The sequence below is a fragment of the Columba livia genome, chromosome W (assembly GCF_036013475.1).
Source record: "Columba livia isolate bColLiv1 breed racing homer chromosome W, bColLiv1.pat.W.v2, whole genome shotgun sequence".
Lineage (NCBI taxonomy): Eukaryota > Metazoa > Chordata > Aves > Columbiformes > Columbidae > Columba > Columba livia.
Genome location: NC_088641.1, coordinates 5,578,979 through 5,598,977, shown reverse-complemented (window position 1 = coordinate 5,598,977; position 19,999 = coordinate 5,578,979). Strand labels below are relative to the sequence as shown.

Genomic DNA, 19,999 nt, shown 5'->3' with positions numbered 1-19,999 from the left:
GGTATTGGGAGGTGTTTTAAAACATAGGAAAGCACTTGGAAATATGAGGAAGGAAGATATTGCGAAATGTTATGATCAATGGTAGCTGATGTTTAAGTTAGATGAATGGGAAAAGTGGCCGGAGGAGAGAACCTTGAAGTATAATATTTTGTTGCAATTAATGTTGTTTTAAAGGTGAGAAGAGCAGGACAAAATAAATCTCTACAAGAGATCATTAGATCATTACAGACAGTTGTACAGGCAGAACGGTTAGAACTTCAACAAGCTGAGAGAGAGTTAACTGATAACACACAGGTCACAGTAAACTTGCTAAAGTCTGCAAGATGCTTTCCTCATTAACCTGTTTTCTTTGTGGGTATCTGTTTAAGCATGTTGCAGTTTTAGTAGGTCTTTGTTGTGTGGTACAGTGACTTCACAGACTGTTAAATAATGAGAATCCATGGACTCAAAATGTGCGTTTTGTGATAATACAGAAGATCATGAGTAATTTAGTTCTTTACTGCGTGAATGTGGCGGTAAAATTTTGTGTGTAGTAGCTGTTATTTTTCTTTCTAGCATGCTAGCTTTATTTTGGCATTCAGACTTGCACAACTCTGTGATAGGCTGTCTCATTGCTATGTACTAAATTTGACTCTTGTGTATGCACACCAATTAAAGAACCTTGTTTTTGGGATAACAATTGTAGCGCATGAGATGAGACACTAATAAAAGCCTTGCCCAGTCCAGCTTGCTGCGGCGGCGGGGGGGCACGTGCCGATTGGGCTCCAGCGCGCACTGACCTGTTTTGTCAGGGAGCCCCAGAGGTACCTCCACCTGGCTGAGCAGTAAGCAGTTCAAAGGTGCAATGCAAAAATCGAGATATTGTCTTGAATAAGTGTAACTGTGATCCATCTGCATATTTGAACTTGTTACTTTGTTTTCATATCTGAGCTCAGTATTTTAGTTTGCATATATATATATTTGGTACCAAAAGAATTTTTTTTGGGGAGATAATTACAAAATGGGAACTTGTTCCACTGCTAAAATACCACCTTAGGATGCTTCCTTACATGTTAGAGTAAGTTTTGGGGAAATATTCTGAAAAAAAGAAAACTTGAAATGATACTGTACTCGAATGTGGCTTAAATGTGGAATACTGGGGTTTAGTGCTGTATTGCAATTAATGTTGTTTTGCAGAACTTTGGAAAAAATTGGATGAAGTATGGTACTGTAACTTAATTTGCTAATTTTGAGACCAGAAAAGAATTTAAATTGTTAAACTCTGCTTTGCTTTGGGAAAAAAAAAAAAAAAAAAAAAAAAAGCAAAAAACCAAAAACACAAAAACAAACAAACAAACAAACAAAAAAAAAAAACCCAAACAAAAAAACCCAGCCAAACAAAAAAAAAACACCTAAATGCTATGATGGATGTGAACTTGGTATTGTATGAGGTTGTCTTTAAAAGTTGCTAGAATATGAAATTGTTTGGATCTAGGAAAATGGAATAATGGATTGATGTTTAATATTCTGGTTTTTGACATCTGTAAATTGTAAAAGGTAAATGGAGCTAAGGAATGTAACTATTGCTGAGCTACTTGGAATTGCATATAAAGTGTATTATGGTTGGAATGAAATGGGAAAACAAAAAAGCAAAATATCCCAGGCCTGTGTTGTACAGTTTGAATATAAATTTCAGGCCTGTGTCAAGCTGCAAGACAAACTCAGCTCATTGTAACCAAGGAGTTTGCCAGAGCCTCCCACTTCGTACCATCGATTATGCCACCTGCGTGGCCTTGGCTATATCTAAACTGTAGCAAGAAAAGAAAAAAAAAAAAGAAAGAAAAACCTGGTTGCCTGCTCCTAAGCAGAGAAAGGAGGGCTTTATTCCCCCTGCTCTGTCTTTTTTTTTCCTGAAGTGTTGTCATCCATCCTTGTTGTGGCACTACGTTGTTTCTCGGCTTTGAATCAGGGGTTGTTGGTATTGTTTCTTTTTGCTTCAGTCTTGTTTCTTAGGTTTTGACACATCTGGGGAGAGAGCTCATCATTTTACCTCCTTGGTGAAGTCAGTCTTTTCATACTGGTCAGCTTTGGGAAGTCAGAGTGCTCAGTGTTGCTCTGGGTCAGACTGGTACTAATTTGGGTGTGGAGTGGAGCCAGGTTGGTTTTATGTGGAGTTTGAACTGATTTGTTTTCATGTTGTGCTGGAGGTCTTGCCATCTCAGATGGGGGCAAGAGGGAAGTTTTATTCTCCCCCACCCCTCTGCCCCAGCAATGTTACTGCTAGAGAACTGTAATACTGCATAAAGGAGTCTGAGGGTGAAATTTAAAGGCATTGCCAGTGGATCCATAGCTCTAATGAAGCTGGGAAATTAAACCAAAAAAAATTTTTTTTAATAGACTTATTCTGTGGTAACTAGTTGTAAGAGACTTCTTAGTAAATTCACCGTGATAGTTTTTGAGGTCATGGGAGAGAATGAAAGAAAGGCCGTTTTTTGAGATCAATGTAACGCCAAATTTGGAACAAAGTTTTTACCCATGAATTCTTGTATTTGCCAGAAAGCCCTATACATCTCTTGGGTCAAGATTTGTTAAGTAAATTGGAAGCTCAAATAACATTTTCTGAGAATTCTGTTTAGTTGCATGCCCTACAAGAAGCTGCTTGGATGGTGCAGATCTGCTTGCTTCAAGTGAGGAATCAAATTTCAAATGCTGTATTTCCACTAGTATGAACAGCCAATGTTTCAATAAAGCAAATGCTACACTGATAGAACTGAAACAGGACTTCGATCTGGTAAGGGAAAACAATGTCCAATAAATATGACAACTAAAATGGAGTTAGAGACTTTGATGAATAAATTTATGACAACCTTACAGGCTGACTGCATTCGATTGGACTTGCAGATTTGTCTGTTTATAGCTACAACATTGAAGCAACCTGTGGCTGTTGTGGGACAGTATGATGAGAATGCTAACAGACTGATATACTGATTGTAACTCTAATCAAGAAATGCAGGGAACGAATTTACATCTTAATAGGCCATGATCCTTTTGTCATATATGTACCATTTGTGAAATTTAGTTTTGTTTTTTTTATTTGCAATCTATGTCCTTGTAAATTGCACTGGCTGATTTTCTTAACAGCACAGCTTCTGGCATGCCTAAATGTAAATTGATGCAGAACCTGCAAGTCTTTAACATCAGGTCACAGACCATACTTGTATTTGGTCTGTTCCTACATATTTGCACAGTTTTTGTTGATGGTTCTGGGAAGTCTCATAAAGCTGTAGTGGTCTGGCATGAAGGTAACAATTGGCATCATTCTGTAAAAATTATTGAAGGTTCAACCCAATTAGCAGAACTTGGCACAGCTTTAAATTACTTAGAGCTTTTTAAGGAGGAACCTCTAAATTTGATTTGTGATTCTGAGTACGTATTCAAGGTCCAACGCACGTTATGAACTTTTTTTTTTTAAAAAAAAAAACAAAAAAAAAAACAGAAAGGGGGGAGAAGTAGGGAAAACACCACAAAACCAATTGTCAAAAGCATTGTATGTGATGAATCACTTATAACTAAGTGGTGCAGCCCAAATTTGCCCTGTGATGAAGCACTTTCTAAGTATGACCCAAAAACATGCTAAATCAGAAAGAACCTGCGTTAGTTATGGTCAAATGGAAAAGGCCACATCAATTGAAAACCTGGGAGAGAGGCTATGCTTGTGTCTTTACAGATCAAGGGCTGCAATGTTTGCTGGCATGAAATGTGAAACCTGTGTTATCTTCCTGACAATGATTGCTGCAGCTGCTGCGTTTTGGATGCCTGCACAAAGACTAACATGTGGATTACTTAGGCAACATGACTGACCAGGACTCTATATGCCTAGCTATGGCATCTCCGGAAAACCCATTTCACACGTTTGGTTGGCATCCCCCTTGATGACTATAGCATCATCACACATCTGTTTCAAAATAGCGGTTGGTGCAAAGGCATTGCAACGAACTGTAATGATACCAACACGGCACTTTGGATTAATTGCATCTCAGAAGCCGATATTGAACCACAGGAACTGGAATTGCTGGCATGTATACCCGTGGACACTTGTATCCAGCTGGTTTGTGAAAAGTGTCGGAACGATATACAAGAACATGAATGGATAAAACTGCGAAATGTTAATGCTATCCTTGGTGAATATAGAAATGAAACTCAATGGTGTAATGCCTCACAGAAGAGTCCAAGGGGTGTTGTTGAAAATGTGGGACAGTGACCCCAACACCTCCTGCATGGTGTATTCTTGATCCATGGAGATAGAGCCTGGCCAGGAATTCCTTCTAATGCTGTTGGAGGACTGTATATTTTGGGATGATTAACTCTCTTAACGCCCAATATATCTATGATAATAGATCACAGAAGAGCAAGACGAGAAAAACACTTTTTGCATGTATATGAGTTAAAATGTGATGATAATGTAGATTTTTGGGGATCAAGGTTAAGAGTTTTAGGATCTCTTGTACCTGGTGTTGGCACAGCGAAAGCTTTAAATACTTTAGAAAAATTAGGATGCTGGCTTGCTAGTTAAGCAAACTAACAGAACTTCTAAGGCTTTAAGTGGGCTTTTGTTAGATGTAGATTCTGTAAGACATGCTACACTGCAGAATAGAGCTGCAATAGACTTTTTGTTATTAGCTCAAGGACATGGGTATGAAGATTTTGATGGGATTCGTTAAATAAATTGTTTAGTGGTTGGGGGCTTTCAGGGTTGTTATCAGTAGAGAAAACGGCACTGATTTTCTTGATGGTTGCTGTGGTTGTGTTACTAATGATTTTTCTGCTGCAAAGGGCCCTGGTAAAACTGTGAGCCCTTCAAATAAGTAATATTTCAGAAATGTAGTATTTCCTCTGTCGCGGTTGAGACGGACAAACGACAATAGACCAAGTTCTTCCAGGATGAAAGTAGTAGATGCCATTTATTGCTACGAGTGCATTTTTATACAGTTCTACCAAGTCATGTGTCTCTTCACTATTGGTTACAAGTTACAGCAGCAACATCTCATTGGCTAATTTTGCTATCATCCATGTTACTCTTCTACTCCCTTCTCTGTCATGGGTACATCCCTTCTCTCTCATGGGTACAACTTAATATCTCTGGATACTCCTTTACTCCCATCCTTCTCAAGGGTAAACCTTAATATCTTCAAGGCTGATCTCTCTTCCCAGACTCCCTGTCAAGGATTCCACATACCCGCTGTAGTTTCCCACAGCTGCAGTCTGATGCTTGTTGTAAAGCATCAGTTTAGTTGTTCTTGAATGTTTATGTTGTAATACTCAAGGATTTTATTTTTTTTGGGGGGGGAGGAAGTTGTTTTGAGTTTTGTTTGTTTCTAAGGAAAGAAGCAATTTTCTAAAAGATGAGCCCAGTAGTTTTATTTTCCTCAAACTATTGCATGGAAGATTCTCAACCTACTACAACCCTTAACTGTTAAGAGTTAAGCAGCCTTTCACTTCTGTATGCATAGTTTTTTTAAGAACAACCCATACCTTGTTTGTAGCAGTAGCACTGGATCCTAGGACCACAGGCACATTCGTCACTTGCACAGATAGGTAGTTATTATCTATGAGAGGCCAAGCACCTTCCACTTTGCATGTCTGGAAGTGATCCTTAAAAGTTCTCAGATGAGGATCACCAAACAAGCCACAAAATAGGTAAGTAGGAGGAGAAATCTGTTCCCCTCCTGGATGTTCTCTGGCTCCTGTATGGCCGCTGTAATTGCAGGGATCATGGGTCACTTCAGGGTTGGTAGAGGATATGGGTCCATCCTTGAAACAGTTTTGATGACTCATGAGGTCACCAATTCCAAGCACTGCAAAATGGTACACTAGATTTCCATGACATACCTTGGAATTTCTATAGGTACAAGCAGCATATGCCTGCAGGGCCTTGCAAAACACCAGATCAAAGCCATCAAGAGCAGAGTTTAGATGTGAAGTTAATGACACTAAATTCGTGGTGCACTTCTGGATTTGACAAGGTGTTTGAAACTGGCAGTCAGCTAAGCACAAAATAGAAGGCAGAGAGAAATCAAGAAGCAAACTTCTTAGATTGCAGTATCCCCTTCCACATCCACAAGTGATACAGAAAACATCTTAAAGAACTTACAGTGCTCTCCCATTGGGAAGAGCATTCTGTAGGAGATAAAAAGGGGTTGAGGAGGTGTGTGGGGCGGGGTAGGTGGAAGATAGCAATATACCCCATCTCTCTCAAAGGCTTAGATAACTCAAGCATGACGAATTTCATCTAGACATAATAGCAAGTAATAGCTTAAGAGCATTTACTCATAGAAAAGAAGTGCTGGACTCATAGTTGGCAAGTGATAAGCAAAGAATTGCATCAACATCTTGTTAAGTTAAATCACTTAATAAGCAAGTCTTCATTTAGTCTTTCAGTGATTTACATGACAAGTTACTGAACTTTTAAACAGAATCCTGTTCCTGAGAAGGATGTCTTTAAGAAGTTAAGTGATACAGGTTTAGACAGAAACAAACTGAACGAAGCAGAAATCCATTTTTCTTCTTCAAGAATGAAGGGGTGGGGAAAGGGGTGGGGGGAAAAAAGTGGGGGTGGGGGGGAGGGACAGATGACAGGCAGGGACAGGATGGGACAGGCCAAAAACTGTATTTACTTTACTTCCCTGGCACTACAATAGCTAAAGCTTCACTGCTTCCTTTCTGGAATTAAACAGTGATAAATCCCACAGCTCTATGAAGCTCAAGTTGCCAGCTAGGTAATCCAAACACTGCAATAGCACCTTTTACAGCATAATACAATAACAAGACAAAGGGCAAAAAAAACATCTCTCCCCATGAAAACCTGAAGTACTTATCAGAGATACATAAACAGGTATGCAGTTCAGGTTACATTTAAACACACAAAAATACCCACAAGACAAAAAAACCCCACCCATACCAAACAGCTGGACCTTTTCTGGTCACCTCATTTCTGCAAAGAAAACATAATTACCATCCCAGCAAACAAACTAGGATTTTTACAGCTCTCTCTTCCACAGCTCTCACTGTCACAACCTGAAATTCTTCCAGATTCTCATAGCAGTTAACACCAGTCTTAAGAGTTTAATTTTTACACAAAGCAACTCATGAGGAGTAGAAAGAAAACAAGGTTACACAATGTATTAAAGGACACATAGATGCACACATTCCACAGCAATTAAAACTAGGACAACAGTCAAATAATAAATTGCGTTCCCTCCCATCCAAAGATCATAAGATAGCCATAACAGCAAAAGGAACTTCAAAAAGAATACTTGCAAGACTTAATAGCTGTCCAAGCACCAAAAACTATTGACTGAAAACATGCTGCATTATTTTGTTCCTTTTATGACAAACAAAATTCACTATATACATTAATTTGTAATTTCAAATGGTTAAAAAAACAGATTTATAATGACACAAAAATACTTAGAAAAGCATATGGAAGTGTAAACAAAGATAAAAGATATTTTACAGTTATTCACTTCCCTCCCCTTCTCTTTACACCATTTCCCACCCTTTTCTGTGTCTACGACCTTAAAGTAAAACAGGGCTGAGTTCAGTTTAACAGTCCAATTAAAATATTCCTAAATTTCCAAGTAATGGGGGATGAAAGAGAACCGAATAATAATGCTGGATGTTTAATTTTTCAATGCAGTTGTTTTCTGCAATTCACAGTGATGAGAGGATATTAGCAATTTCTCTGCTTATCCCATAAACAACCTTCCTGGGAGTCAGGACTCACATGACATACCCCACAAATCTGTGAATTTGGAAGGGCAACAGGTGTTTTGCCTACAAAAGGTAGCTAAAGTACATGTCTTGTCAAAATCCCAAGACAGAGTAGAAGCAGCCTTTAGCATACAGCCAAGCATGACCATGAAGCATGAGTAAGCAATAAGTTTCTCAGTACATCTTTGCACAAGTGATAAGCAGCTTTTCTTAAAAAGAAAAAAAAAAAAAAAGAGATAAAAATTACCTGTTTTAAGGTACATAATCACAAAGTAAGAAGACCTATGCCAAGCAAACTGACATAGACTATGCCAGTTCAGAGCCTGACTTTTCAAAGCATCAATTTTTTAAAATTATGATTAAAATATCACAAATCACATATAATTTAGTAGAGGTGGACAAGGCAAGTTATCAAATAGAAAAAAAAAAATAATCTACCCATCCAAGACCCCTTGCAACTTTAGGAAAATTCTTTCTGCTGCTTTTAGTAGGTTTTTGGTATACAGAGAGATGAAACAACAATCTGACTGAAACCAGATGACTGAAGTTATTAATGTTTAAAAGCACTCAGGCTGAAAAGAAACTCTTAGAAGTAAAACTGATCAGATCACTTCTGAGGGGAAAGTAAAGCTGCTAATTTAATGTATACCGTGACTGAGTTACGAAGAACATACCCATCATTAACCAATCGACATGATAAATGCTTTCTAACCACCTACAAAAAGAGGAGATGATAGTTTTCACGTTTTAGATCCTTCTGCATAAAACAGAGACAGAAGATTAAGTAATACATTGTTTAGAAGCAGAGTGATTAGCTTATATTTGACTAGCAATTAATAGATATAGCATATGTAAGAAACTAATAATTTACTTATGTGTCTATACCAGTCGCACTTCTGTGAAGAGCTGCCAACATGGAGTGGTCGAGCAGAGGACAGATGAAAAGACTCTCAGAAGCCCCCTACAAGAGGCTGCAATACCTGGAAAAAAGGACGCTAGATGGCAGCAAAGACCGTGAAATAACTTACTTCATGCCCACCTTACGTTTATGCAATTATTTCGTAGTATAGATGTATTGTGTGTGAAAAATTTCCAAAATTTGTAATGAATATGAATTGTGTGAATATAAGCAACGCAAGAGCATCCAGTCATTGGAGCACTTATGGAGGATAATCCCTAGGGCTACCCCAGCACTGTTTAAATAAAGAATGCCTGCATAACAGTATAATTTACCTTGCTGTTAAGTTTAATTATTTGTTTCAGTTTGGTGACCCAGATGGGACAGATTCTGCCCAGCTTCAGGACCCATTAAGTCAAGGACTCTGTTGGGTACTCCCAGAGACTTCTCTGGAGAGACTCATCTCATTTGGATCGCTGCAGGGGCAAACAAGGACCGTCTGGTAAGAAGGCACTCTTTTCTGAAATTTGGGATTGGTCATTTGGTTTTGGGCTACCCATAAATTGCAAGACAAAATTATTATGCAGGATTGTGGGAACAACAGTTCCAGCTAAAGGGCCTTGGACAGATTATACAGAAGTGGTTTTTTATGAGTGTAAGAAGTGATAGCCCAGGCCAGTGAGAATATCTCCGGTCAGAAAACCGCCCTCATATGTATGATATGTGAATGTCCTTGGGCCTTGTCTGTGAATGAGTGGGAACGTACCTGAAACAAAAATAACATGAGTGTGGTGTGATTTTATTAACAATTATTGGAAAAACTTCTTATGTAACATCTTAGTCCAGGTCCATATTTGTAAATCCTATAAATTGTCACCGACTAATAAAGAGAGGGTCTGAGCCTGGCTCAACTCTCTGCTGCCCAGCTCTGCGCTCCTTCCTGAAAAAGATCTCTGTCTGTGCGTGAATCTCTGTCTGCGTCCTGGTGTGCGTTGTTTCTAATCTCCGCAAATGGTGCCCCGTGTGAGTGTGTGACCCCTGGAGGCTTTTCATTCAACAGTGTGTTTGGCGGCAACCATGCAATCCAATGGGTGAGTAAATTTTATTTGTGGCCACATTAATCCCTACGGTATAAATAGGGATAAGCAGTCCTCGTGGAACGAGAGAGCTGCGGGATTGTGTTAGTATGGGGCAAGTCGCTTCTCAGGAACATAAATTGTATTTTCAGGTTTTACTGCAGATATTACATTCTTCTGGGTATCGTATTTCTGAGAAGCAGGTCGCTTCGCTCCTGGTATGGGTGAGATAGAATTGTGTTTGGTTTCTGAGTGAGGGGATGTTTGACAGTAAAATTTGGAAACAGGTCGAGGAATATCTACATGCACAAAAGAATTCAGGTTTTACAGTCCTCGATGGTTTGCATGTAACTTGGAGATTTGTGTACTCTGTGCTATCACAGTTGCAGTCGGCAGAGCAAATAATGCAAGGGCAAACAGGGGAGGATGGATGGAAAAACACAAATGAGCAGGTTGCTAACGATTTGAGTCTTGACAGCACTCATCCTTTTGAGTCAGGCTCTGTAGATCTCAAGAAAGAGTCAGTTTTACATCCATCATTAATGCCATCACAGCTGTGTAAAGATAAGGCAGAAATTTGTGAGGAGCTGGGTCAGAAGTCTAAAACTCTGCCCTCAGCACCTCCTTTGCCTGATTTTAATGATGCTTATATAGCACTCAGTAACCCCTTCATGACTAAGACAGCAGAACACAAAGGGATGATGCAAAAATGCCGTGAAAAGGCTATGGAGCACGGCAACTTTTCTTTTGCCTTTCCAGTTATTTACAAACCACAACAAACAGCAGAACATGATGGACTACCTTATACAACAGTTAAGGAGTTAAAAGAAATCTGTGCAAGAGAATGGGTTACACAGTCCTTTTACAATGGGAATTATTGAAGGTATTGGTGCCACATACGTAATGACTCTATGGGATCGGAAATTGCTTGCTAAAACAATTTTGACACCAGTGCAATATTCTGTGTGGCAATTAGAGAATAAAGATCTTGTGATTGAACAGGTCTTGGAAAATTTGTCATCAGGAGCAGGGATAAATCAGGATATGTTGCTCGGAACTGGACAGCATATCACTCCACAGGCGCAGGCTGGGCTTCCGTGGCAGGTTTTTGAACAGGCAACTTGTCTTGCTATTACGGCATGCTGTCGGGTCCTGGAGGCAGGGCAGCGCGTAAACTCGTTTGCAACAATAAGACAGGGACCGCAGGAGTCTTATATAAACTTCATTTGCAGATTGCAAACCGCTATAGCAAGGCAGGTTGAAAATGAAGATGCAGCAAAACTTTTACTGCTTCAACTGGCATATGACAGTGCTAAATTTGACTGCCAGGATGCTTTGTTGTTGGTGAAAGGTAAAACCACTGATATAATGCAATATGTTAAGGTTTGTCAGAATATAGGGACTGAAACATATTGGGCTTCGGTATTAGCAGCTGCGTTGTCTCAGCTCAGTGTAAATCAAGCAAGTCTTAAGTGCTTTATCTGCGGTAATGAGGGTCATGTCAGTAAACACTGTCCTCAACAGCGCTATATAACACAGCAGTCATAGATACCTTCCTTATCAACCTGTTTTCTTCGTAGGTATCTCTTTAAGCATACTACAGTTTAATAAGTCTTTGCCTGTTATATGGTACAGTAAGTTCACAGACTGCTAAATCATGAGAATTCGTTGACTCAAAATGTATATTTTGTGATTATACAGAAGACCGTGAGTAATTCAGTTCTTTACTGCATGAATGTGATTATAAGATTTTGTGTCTAACAGCTGTTGCTTTCCTTTCTAGCATGCTGGCTTTATTCCAACATCCAGACTTGCGCAGCTCTGTGATAGACTATGTCTCATCTCAGTGTACTAAATTTGGCTCTTTTGTATGCACACCGGATAATGAATCCTGATTTTGGGATAACAGTTGTATCACCCTGGATGAGACACTAATAAAAGCCTTGCCCAGTCCAGCTTGCTAGGGCAGCAGGGGGGTGGGTGCCAATTGGGCTCCAGCGTGCACTGACCTGTTTTGTCAGGGAGACCCAGCAGCACCTCTACCTGGCTGAGCAGTAAGCGGTTCAAAGGTGCAATGCTAACATCGAGATATTGTCTTGAATTAGTGTAATTGTGATCCATCTGCATATTTGAACTTGGTGTTTGGTTTTCATACCTGAGCTCAGTATTTTAATTTGCATATTTATATTTGGTGCCAAAAGAATTTTGCTTGGGGAGATAGTTACAAAATGGGAACAGGTTCCTCTACTAAAATACCACCTTGCTCCCCCTTAGGATGCATCCTTACACATTAGAGTAATTGCTCATATTGTTATCTAATAATTTTGAGACCAGAAAAGAATTTAAGTAGCTAAACTTTGTTTTGCGTTGAATTTATGTGTTTGTTGGAGATATGGGAAAGAAAACTAAATGCTATGATGGATGTGCACTTGGAAGAGGTCATATTTAAAAGTTACTAGAATATAAACTGATTCGGATCTAGGAAAATTAAAGTAATGAATTGATGGTTCATATGCTTTTTATTGACATCTTTAAGAAATTGCAAAAGGTACATGGGGCTGAGGAATGTAACTATTGCTCAGCTAATTAGAATTGCATATAGAGTGTATTATGGCTGGAATTAAATGGGAAAATAAAAAAGCAAAATATCCCAGGCTTGTATCAAGCTGCAAGATAAACTCAGCTCCCTGGCAGCTCCCAGGCAGCTCCCACTTAGCACCAGCAATTAAGGCCACCTGCATGGCCTTGCCTGTATCTAAACTGCAGCAAGAAAAAGAAAAGAAAACAAACAAAAACAAAAACAAAACAAAACAAACAAAAAAAAAACTGGCTGCCCACTTTTAAAGCGGTGAAAGGGGGGTTTTCTCTCCCCTCCACTGCAACGATGCTGTAATACTGAATGGAGAAGCCTGAGGGTGAAATTTAAAGGCATCCCTAGCAGATCCGTAGTTCTAATGAAACTAGGAAATTAAATCTGAAATTTTTTAATAGACTTATTGTGGGCGGGTTTTGATAGATAAAGATTTGTTGCTGAATTAGTCAGGCTCAAAGGAATCTCAAGGCCTCTTGGAGAAGCTGAGATCAGAGTCTGCTGTGAGAAAGAGGGGCGTTCCACAGTCACCGGGGTCCTGGCGTGGCGTGAATCATTGGACGTATCATCAGTGAGACTCCAGCGCATGGACAGCCCACAATACTCATTTAGCGAATCCATGCTTGGAGCGTGGACGCGTGATTAGAATATAGTTACGTATATAAGGAGACTTGTTTCTGTAATAAATGGCTTAGCGTGATTCACATTGAATCAACTTGTTTTGCTGAGTCCCTATCTCATTCCTACAACTTATTCTGTGGTATCTAGTTGTAAAAGACTTTTTAGTAAATTCACCATGCTAGTTTTTGAGATTGTGGGAAAGAAAGAAAGAAAGAAAGACCATTTTTTGAAACCAATGGAATGCCAAATTTGGAAAAAAGTTTTAACCAATTAATTCTTGTAGTTGCCAGAAAGCCCTATACCTCTCTTGGGTCAAGATTTGTTAAGTAAATTGTAAGCTCAAATAATGTTTTCTGAGAATTCTGTTCAGTTGCATGTCCCATAAGAAGATGCTTGGATGGTGCAGATCTGCTTGCTGCAGGCAAGAAATCTCCAAGGAAATTTTGGATGCTGTATTTCCACTAGTATGGGCAGCTGAAGTATCAGTAAAGCCAACACTACACTGATAGAACTCAAACAGGACTTCAAATCAGTAAGGAAAAACAATATCCAATAAATATGAAAGCCAAAATGGAGTTAGAGACATTGATGAACAACTTTATGACAACCTTACAGGCTGACTGCATTTGATTGGACTTGCATATTTGTCTGTTTATAGTTACAACATAAAAACAACCTGTGGCTATTGTAGGACAATATGATGAGAAAGCTAACAGACTGATATACTTGGAATGGATATTTTTTCCCCAATTCTTTCAATAAAATTATTAGTCAGCTTCTAGAATTGTTTGTTACTCTGATCAAAAACCACAGAGAGTGGATTCAGGTCTTAATAGGCCATGACCCATCTGTCATGTATGTGCCACAACAGATTAAAACTGGCAACGGTCCGGGATACACTGCTAGATCCATGCAATATTTTTTACAGCAATGGGGTGTTTCGCATGTCACAGGTATTCCACATTCTCCCACTGGACAGGCTATCATTGACCGAGTGCATTCCACACTGAAACAGATATTATTACAACAAAAAAGGGAGAATATGATGCCTCAAGAACAATTAGACAATGCAATATATACTTTAAATTTTTTGAATCGTACTGTGCCTCCCTGCTCTACCACAGCAGTGGAAAAACACTTCCGTATTCCAGATTCACTATCTCAGAGACCAAAGGTTTTGTACTGGGATTCCCTCTTCAACAGTCAATAGCAAGGGCCTGTAGAGTTAATCACCTGGGGAAGGGGATATGTGTGTGTTCTTATTCCAACAGGACTGAAGTGAATTCCTACAAAACATGTTAAACCTGACTATGAGTTTGACAAACACAATGCAGGACCTAATGCCAGAGATACAGTGCCTGTCCGTGCAGAAGAGGGTGACAAAGAAACAGAAGAGACCACAGGAAGAGGCATATCAGAATGATACAGATTTACATTATTTGGACTGGGGACTAACTGGTGAAAAAACTTTCAATGCATTTGTTTTCCTTATCAGGATGACTAACCAGCCTTCTCCAATATTTGTTAATAAGTGTAATTGTTGTAGTTTGCATTATTCTATTCTATTGTAGGTTGGTTTGTAATGATAATGTATACCAGGAAAATGACACATAAGGTATGATGATCCACAGTGGGCATTCAAACTCACCAACAGAATGCCCCCTTTTGACTTTGGAGGCAAGAGGTGACTGCAGCACCACTCCAAAGTAGCCTGTCAGATGACTGTGGTCACAGGGTGGATTGTGTGGCAGTTGCACATCCCCCTGAAATCTGGAGCCTTCAATGAGGAGGTTGATGGCTCTTTAGCACCTTCTGTGCCCCACTGTGCCTGTCCCAAAGTACACACCTAGGGTGGTACCAAGGTACTGTTAGTCACATCCTCACCTGCCTCGAGGCAGGGTGACTTCATCTCTACCAGCTGATGGGACAGGAGGGGTGGGACCCTCAGTTAGTTGACAGGGTCCTCAACAAAGGAGGTGCCCAGAGAAGCTGTGAATCTTCTGAACTATGTTGTAATGCTCACAGCCATATCTGACCAGACTATAAAACGGGGGTTCCTGCCGAAGACACCCTTTGAGTGGTCTTCTCGGAGCTGCGGGTCTGTAAACTGGAGTCCTTTCCTTAGACAGGAACAGTATTTAAGGAAACTTCCTGGGATTAAAAACACCTCACCTCTCCATTTGAGTGAGTGATTATTTCTTGTGAGTACCCTGAAGTAAGAGGCCTCTAGTTTTGTTTCTCGTGAGTGACTATATGCACGTTGTGGATCCTCATTATGCTTATGTTATTGTATTCAAATAATCTCCTTAACTGATATCTGAACCAGTATTTTATGTTGTCAGAGAGCTAAATATGTGTATGTAATACCATTGAAATTGAATTATAGTGTTTATGAGCGAAATCAAGTAAAACAACACCTCCAAAGAGCAGTCTCAGCTAATGTGCAAGGCCTGATTTAGGATTTAGCCAGTGCCCTGCAAAATCAACTGCATAATTTGTAAGAATTAGCACTCTAAGACATAATGGCTAATATCTAATAGCATAAAGTGATTAGACCCAAAAAACTTGGTTTTCAGGCCTCAATCTACGTATATGGGTTTTTGTGGGAATTGGATGTGCTTGTGTAATGATTTTTCTTGCAGTCTTCCGAATTATCTGGAGAATTATAGAGAATGCAAAGAAGAATAAAGCCAGGGTCCTCACTGCACTCACTGTGAACCAGATGTTCAAAAACAAAAAAGGGGGAGATGTGGGAACAGCAGTTCCAGCTAAAGGGCCTTGGACAGATTATACAGAAGTATGTTTTTTATGAGTGTAAGAAGTGATAGCCCATTATCTCTGTGCTATCTCTTGTTCTTAAACTAAGTCCAAATAATGAGTGTGCTAGCTATGGAAAAGAAAGATTTCTAACTGCATGAAGAAAATTAACTCATTCTCAGTCAAACCAGCACAGACCCGAAAAAAAGGCATCATTTAATACAACCAAGTGAACAAATAATACAAATAATACCAGCTTTTCAATGACATCCTTCAAATCAAGATAATAACTGCAATCTCCTTTATCATCACCAAATGACCCATAAAGCATACAGATCTATCTTTTTTATCCCCCTTCTGAAACTTTCAAAGAAAAAGAAAATACTCTCTCAAGTGAGTTTTCTGAGGTCTCCTCCCACCAGAGAATTAGAACTCATGTCACTCAAATTGGGAGTCCGATATTCTTTCAATTGCACTACCCGGGAAGCTGTTTAGGCAAACTGTCAGAGACAATTCTTAGCGCTACTCACCCCACACTATTTGGGTGCCAATAAATCTGTCACCATTTACTGCAGGGTGACAATAAACCGTGTCAGATGCCCTCCCCCTTAGGAAAGGTAATAGGAGGAAAAGGGAGAGAGACTTACAAGTTGGAAAAGTTAAAAACACTTTACTAATGCTATTAATAGAGAAAATAATACAAAATATACAAAAGCAATCTTGAATTTCCCAGGTAGTGCTGCAGCAGAACTGGATTCAGGGATGCAGGGCCTGGAACTAGATCTCGTATCGCAGGCAGAACTGGCAGATGCCAACCGTGATCAAAGAGAGCGAGACCCTCGAGATCTCTCACTTTTATAGGGTATATGACGTGTATGGGATGGAATGCTCGATTTGTCAATTTTAGTCACCTGTTCTGTCTGCCCCTCCTTGCAAATATGCCCCTCTCACTTACAGGACATGAAAAATTTATCAGTAACTTTGGCTGCCATAGCAATAAGTCTAAACCTGGGGTTCTTCTGCATGCCACTGCTACCATTATCAGCTCCAGAATGAATAGTGGCTGAAAAACATGTGGCCAAATTCAGAGAAGTGCAGTTACTTAGAAGAACTTAGCTGAAAGGAAAATTCACTAATAGAGAACTGGTCTTGTTTTAAACAAAATCAGGACAGAGACAACTGCAAAATTAGAGTCTGGGTGGAAGGGCTGACACACCAGAAGGCTGTGTTGCCATTCAGCAAAACCTGGACAGGCTGGAGGACTGGGCAGAGAATAACCTAATGAAGTTTAACGAGGCCAAGTGCAGGGTCCTGCACCTGGGGAGGAATAACCCCAGGCACCAGTACAGGTTAGGGGCAGACTTGCTGGAAAACAGCACTGCGGAGAAGGACTTGGGAGTTCTGGTCGATAATAGGTTGACCATGAGTCAAGAATGTGCCCTTGTGGCCAAGAAGGCCAACGGTATCCTGGGGTACATTAAGAAGAGTGTGACCAGCAGGTCGAAGGAGGTTATCTTCCCTCTCTTCTCTACCCTGGCAAGGCTGCATCTGGAGTACTGCGTCCATTTCTGGGCTCCCCAGTTTAAGCAGGACAAGGAATTACTGGAGGGAGTCCAGCGGCAGGCTGCAAAGATGATTAGAAGCCTAGAGCACCTTTCTTATGAGGAGAGACTGAGAGAGCTGGGCCTGTTCATCCTGGAGAAGAAAAGGCTGAGAGGGGATCTCATCAGCGTTTATAAATATCTCAAGGCTGGATGTCAAGAGCATGGGACCAGACTCCTTTCAGTGGAGCCCAATGGTAGGATGAGGGGCCTTCACTGAATGCCCTCTGGAGACATTCAAGACCCAACTGGACACATTCTTGTGCAGTCTACTCTAGGTGTACCTGCTTTAGCAGGTGGGTTGGACTAGATGACCTCCAGACGTCCCTTCCAACCCTAAGAATTCTGTGATTGATTAGATCACTTCTTTTTTTTCAGGCAGTCCGTCAGTTAAAGTTCTGACCTTCAGTTGCTTTTTTGTACTTGCAGCTGGAGAAAATAAGTTCTTGGTAACTTTCAAAACATTATTCTGTTAGGCGCCATTCTGTTCCTTTACTTATCTTCAATAATGTAGCTCCCCTTATCTTCATGCTTGAAGACTCTGTGGCCTTTTTTTACTTAATGAAGTAGAAAGTTCAAAGGTTCATAGCTTGCAGAAGTTATCATAGAATCATAGAATGTCTTGAGTAGGAAGGGACCCACAAGGATCATCAAGTCCAACTCCTGTCCCTGCATAGGACAACTCTACAGTTCACACCATGTGTCTGAGGGCATTGTCTAGTCTCTTCTTGAATACTGTCAGGCTTGGGGCTGTGACTACCTCCCTGGGGAGTCTGTTCCAGTGCTCCACTACCCTCTGGGTGAAGAACCTTTTCCTAATGTCTAATCTAAACCTCCCCTAACACATCTTCCTGTCATTCCCTTGGGTTCTGTCATTGGTCACCAGAGAGAAGAGATCAGCACCTACCCTTGCTCCTGCCCTTATGAGGAAGCTGTAGACCGTGATGAGGTCTCTCCTCAGTCTCCTCCAGGCTAAATAAACCAAGTGACTTTAGCTGGTCCTCATATGGTTTCCCCTCCAAGCCCTTCATGAACTTTGTAGCACTCTTCTGGACACTCTCCAGCAGCTTAATATAATTTTTATGCTGTGGTGCCCAGAACTGCACACAGTACTACAGGTGAGGCTGCACCAGTGCAGAGCAGAGCAGAGCAGAGCAGGACAATCACCTCTCTTGACAAGCTGGCAATGGTGTGCTTGATGCATCCCAGGACACAGTTGGCCCTCTTGGCTTCAAGGGCACACTGTTGGCTCATGTTCAACTTGCTGTTGACCAGAACCCCCAGATCCCTCTCCACAGAGCTGCTTTCCAGCATCTCATCCCCCGGACTGTATGTACAGCCAGGGTTGCCGTGTCCCAGGTGCAAAATGCAGCACTTGCCTGTGGGAATGGCAGGACGTATGGTTTCAGCCACCTGGATGATAAAAGATGATCAATACTAACATGACCATCTTGACAGTCAAGGAAGACTAATACTAACATGATTAAATCACAGCAGTCAGTCAAAACAAAGCAGCATTGACAGGTTACACAGGATTATATGTTTGTGAGGAGTGATAGCCCGGGCTGAGTGAGAATGATATCTTGGGTTGGAAGACAACTCCCAGGATGTATGGGTGTGTGAATGTTGGGCCTGGGTGTGTGAATGCTGAGCCAGAAGACTGCCCACAAGATATGCATGAGAACGTAACTGAAAACAGTCACAAGATGAGTGTGGTGTGTTTGGAATAACATTTTTTGAAAAAAAAAAATCCTGTTTAACCTCTCGTTCCAGGCCCGTATCTGTAAAGCTATAAATTGAGAAAGAGTTAATTCAACAGAGCTTGCTTGTTTGCTTTCTGCTCTGCTGGGCTCAGCTCAGCTCTGCCTGGCTCTGCTCTCGTTGCTGACATGAACTCTGTGTGTGTGTCTCTGTGTGTGTCATTCTCAATTGCCACGCTTGCCCTTGTTAAACTTCATGCAGTTGGTGATTGCCCAGTTCTCCAATTTGTCCACATCCCTCTGCAGGGCCTCTCCACTCTCAAGAATGTCGACAACTCCTTCCAATTTTGTGTAATCAGCAAACTTACTAAGTAATCCCTCAAGTCCTGTGTCTAAGTCATTTGTGAAGGCATTGAAGAGTGCTGGCCCTAAGATGGATCCCTGCAGAACCCCACTAGTGACTGGTCGCCAGCCCGACATGACCCCATTTACTATAACCCTTTGGGCCCGGCCCATCAGCCAATTGCTCACCCACTGTGTTTATCCAGCTGTATACTGGATATCTTGTCCAGGAGAATACTGTCAGAGACAATATCAAAAGCTTTAATGAAATCCAAAAAGATCACATCAACAGGCTTCCCTTGGTCAACTAGGTGGGTAACCTTGTCGTAGAAAGAAACCAAGTTTGGTTTAAGCAGGACCAATATTGGCCAATATTCTATGTTCTAATGTGTAGAGTACAGGATTTATTCCTAAATCAATGATTTGGTATAAGTTATATACTGAAGCACTGCATATTGTTCAAACAAAAGTTGTGGCCTTGTTGTTGACAGGTTCATAAGTAAAATTAAGTAAATTCCACCAGGACTGGAACTTTATTTCATGTTCAGTTGCATTGTCCCAGATTACTTTTTGGATTTCTGCGGGTAAGGTGCCATCTTCAGCTGCTACCATAAATTGTATCCACAGCTGAACTTGGATACAGCTGAGAGCTAGAGAAACATTAT

The 19,999-nt window shown here is 40.6% G+C and overlaps 1 protein-coding gene across 1 annotated transcript; it reads right to left on the bottom strand.

The window, feature by feature from the left end:
- Positions 1-5,445: 5,445 nt before the first annotated feature.
- LOC135577209 (repulsive guidance molecule B-like) lies at positions 5,446-19,472 on the bottom strand. Its single transcript, XM_065045105.1, has 2 exons — positions 19,235-19,472; positions 5,446-6,023 (listed from the first exon to the last, which is right to left on the bottom strand). The coding sequence occupies exons 1-2, from the start codon at positions 19,470-19,472 to the stop codon at positions 5,446-5,448; spliced, it is 816 nt and encodes a 271-aa protein (XP_064901177.1).
- Between the last annotated feature and the right edge of the window lie 527 nt (positions 19,473-19,999).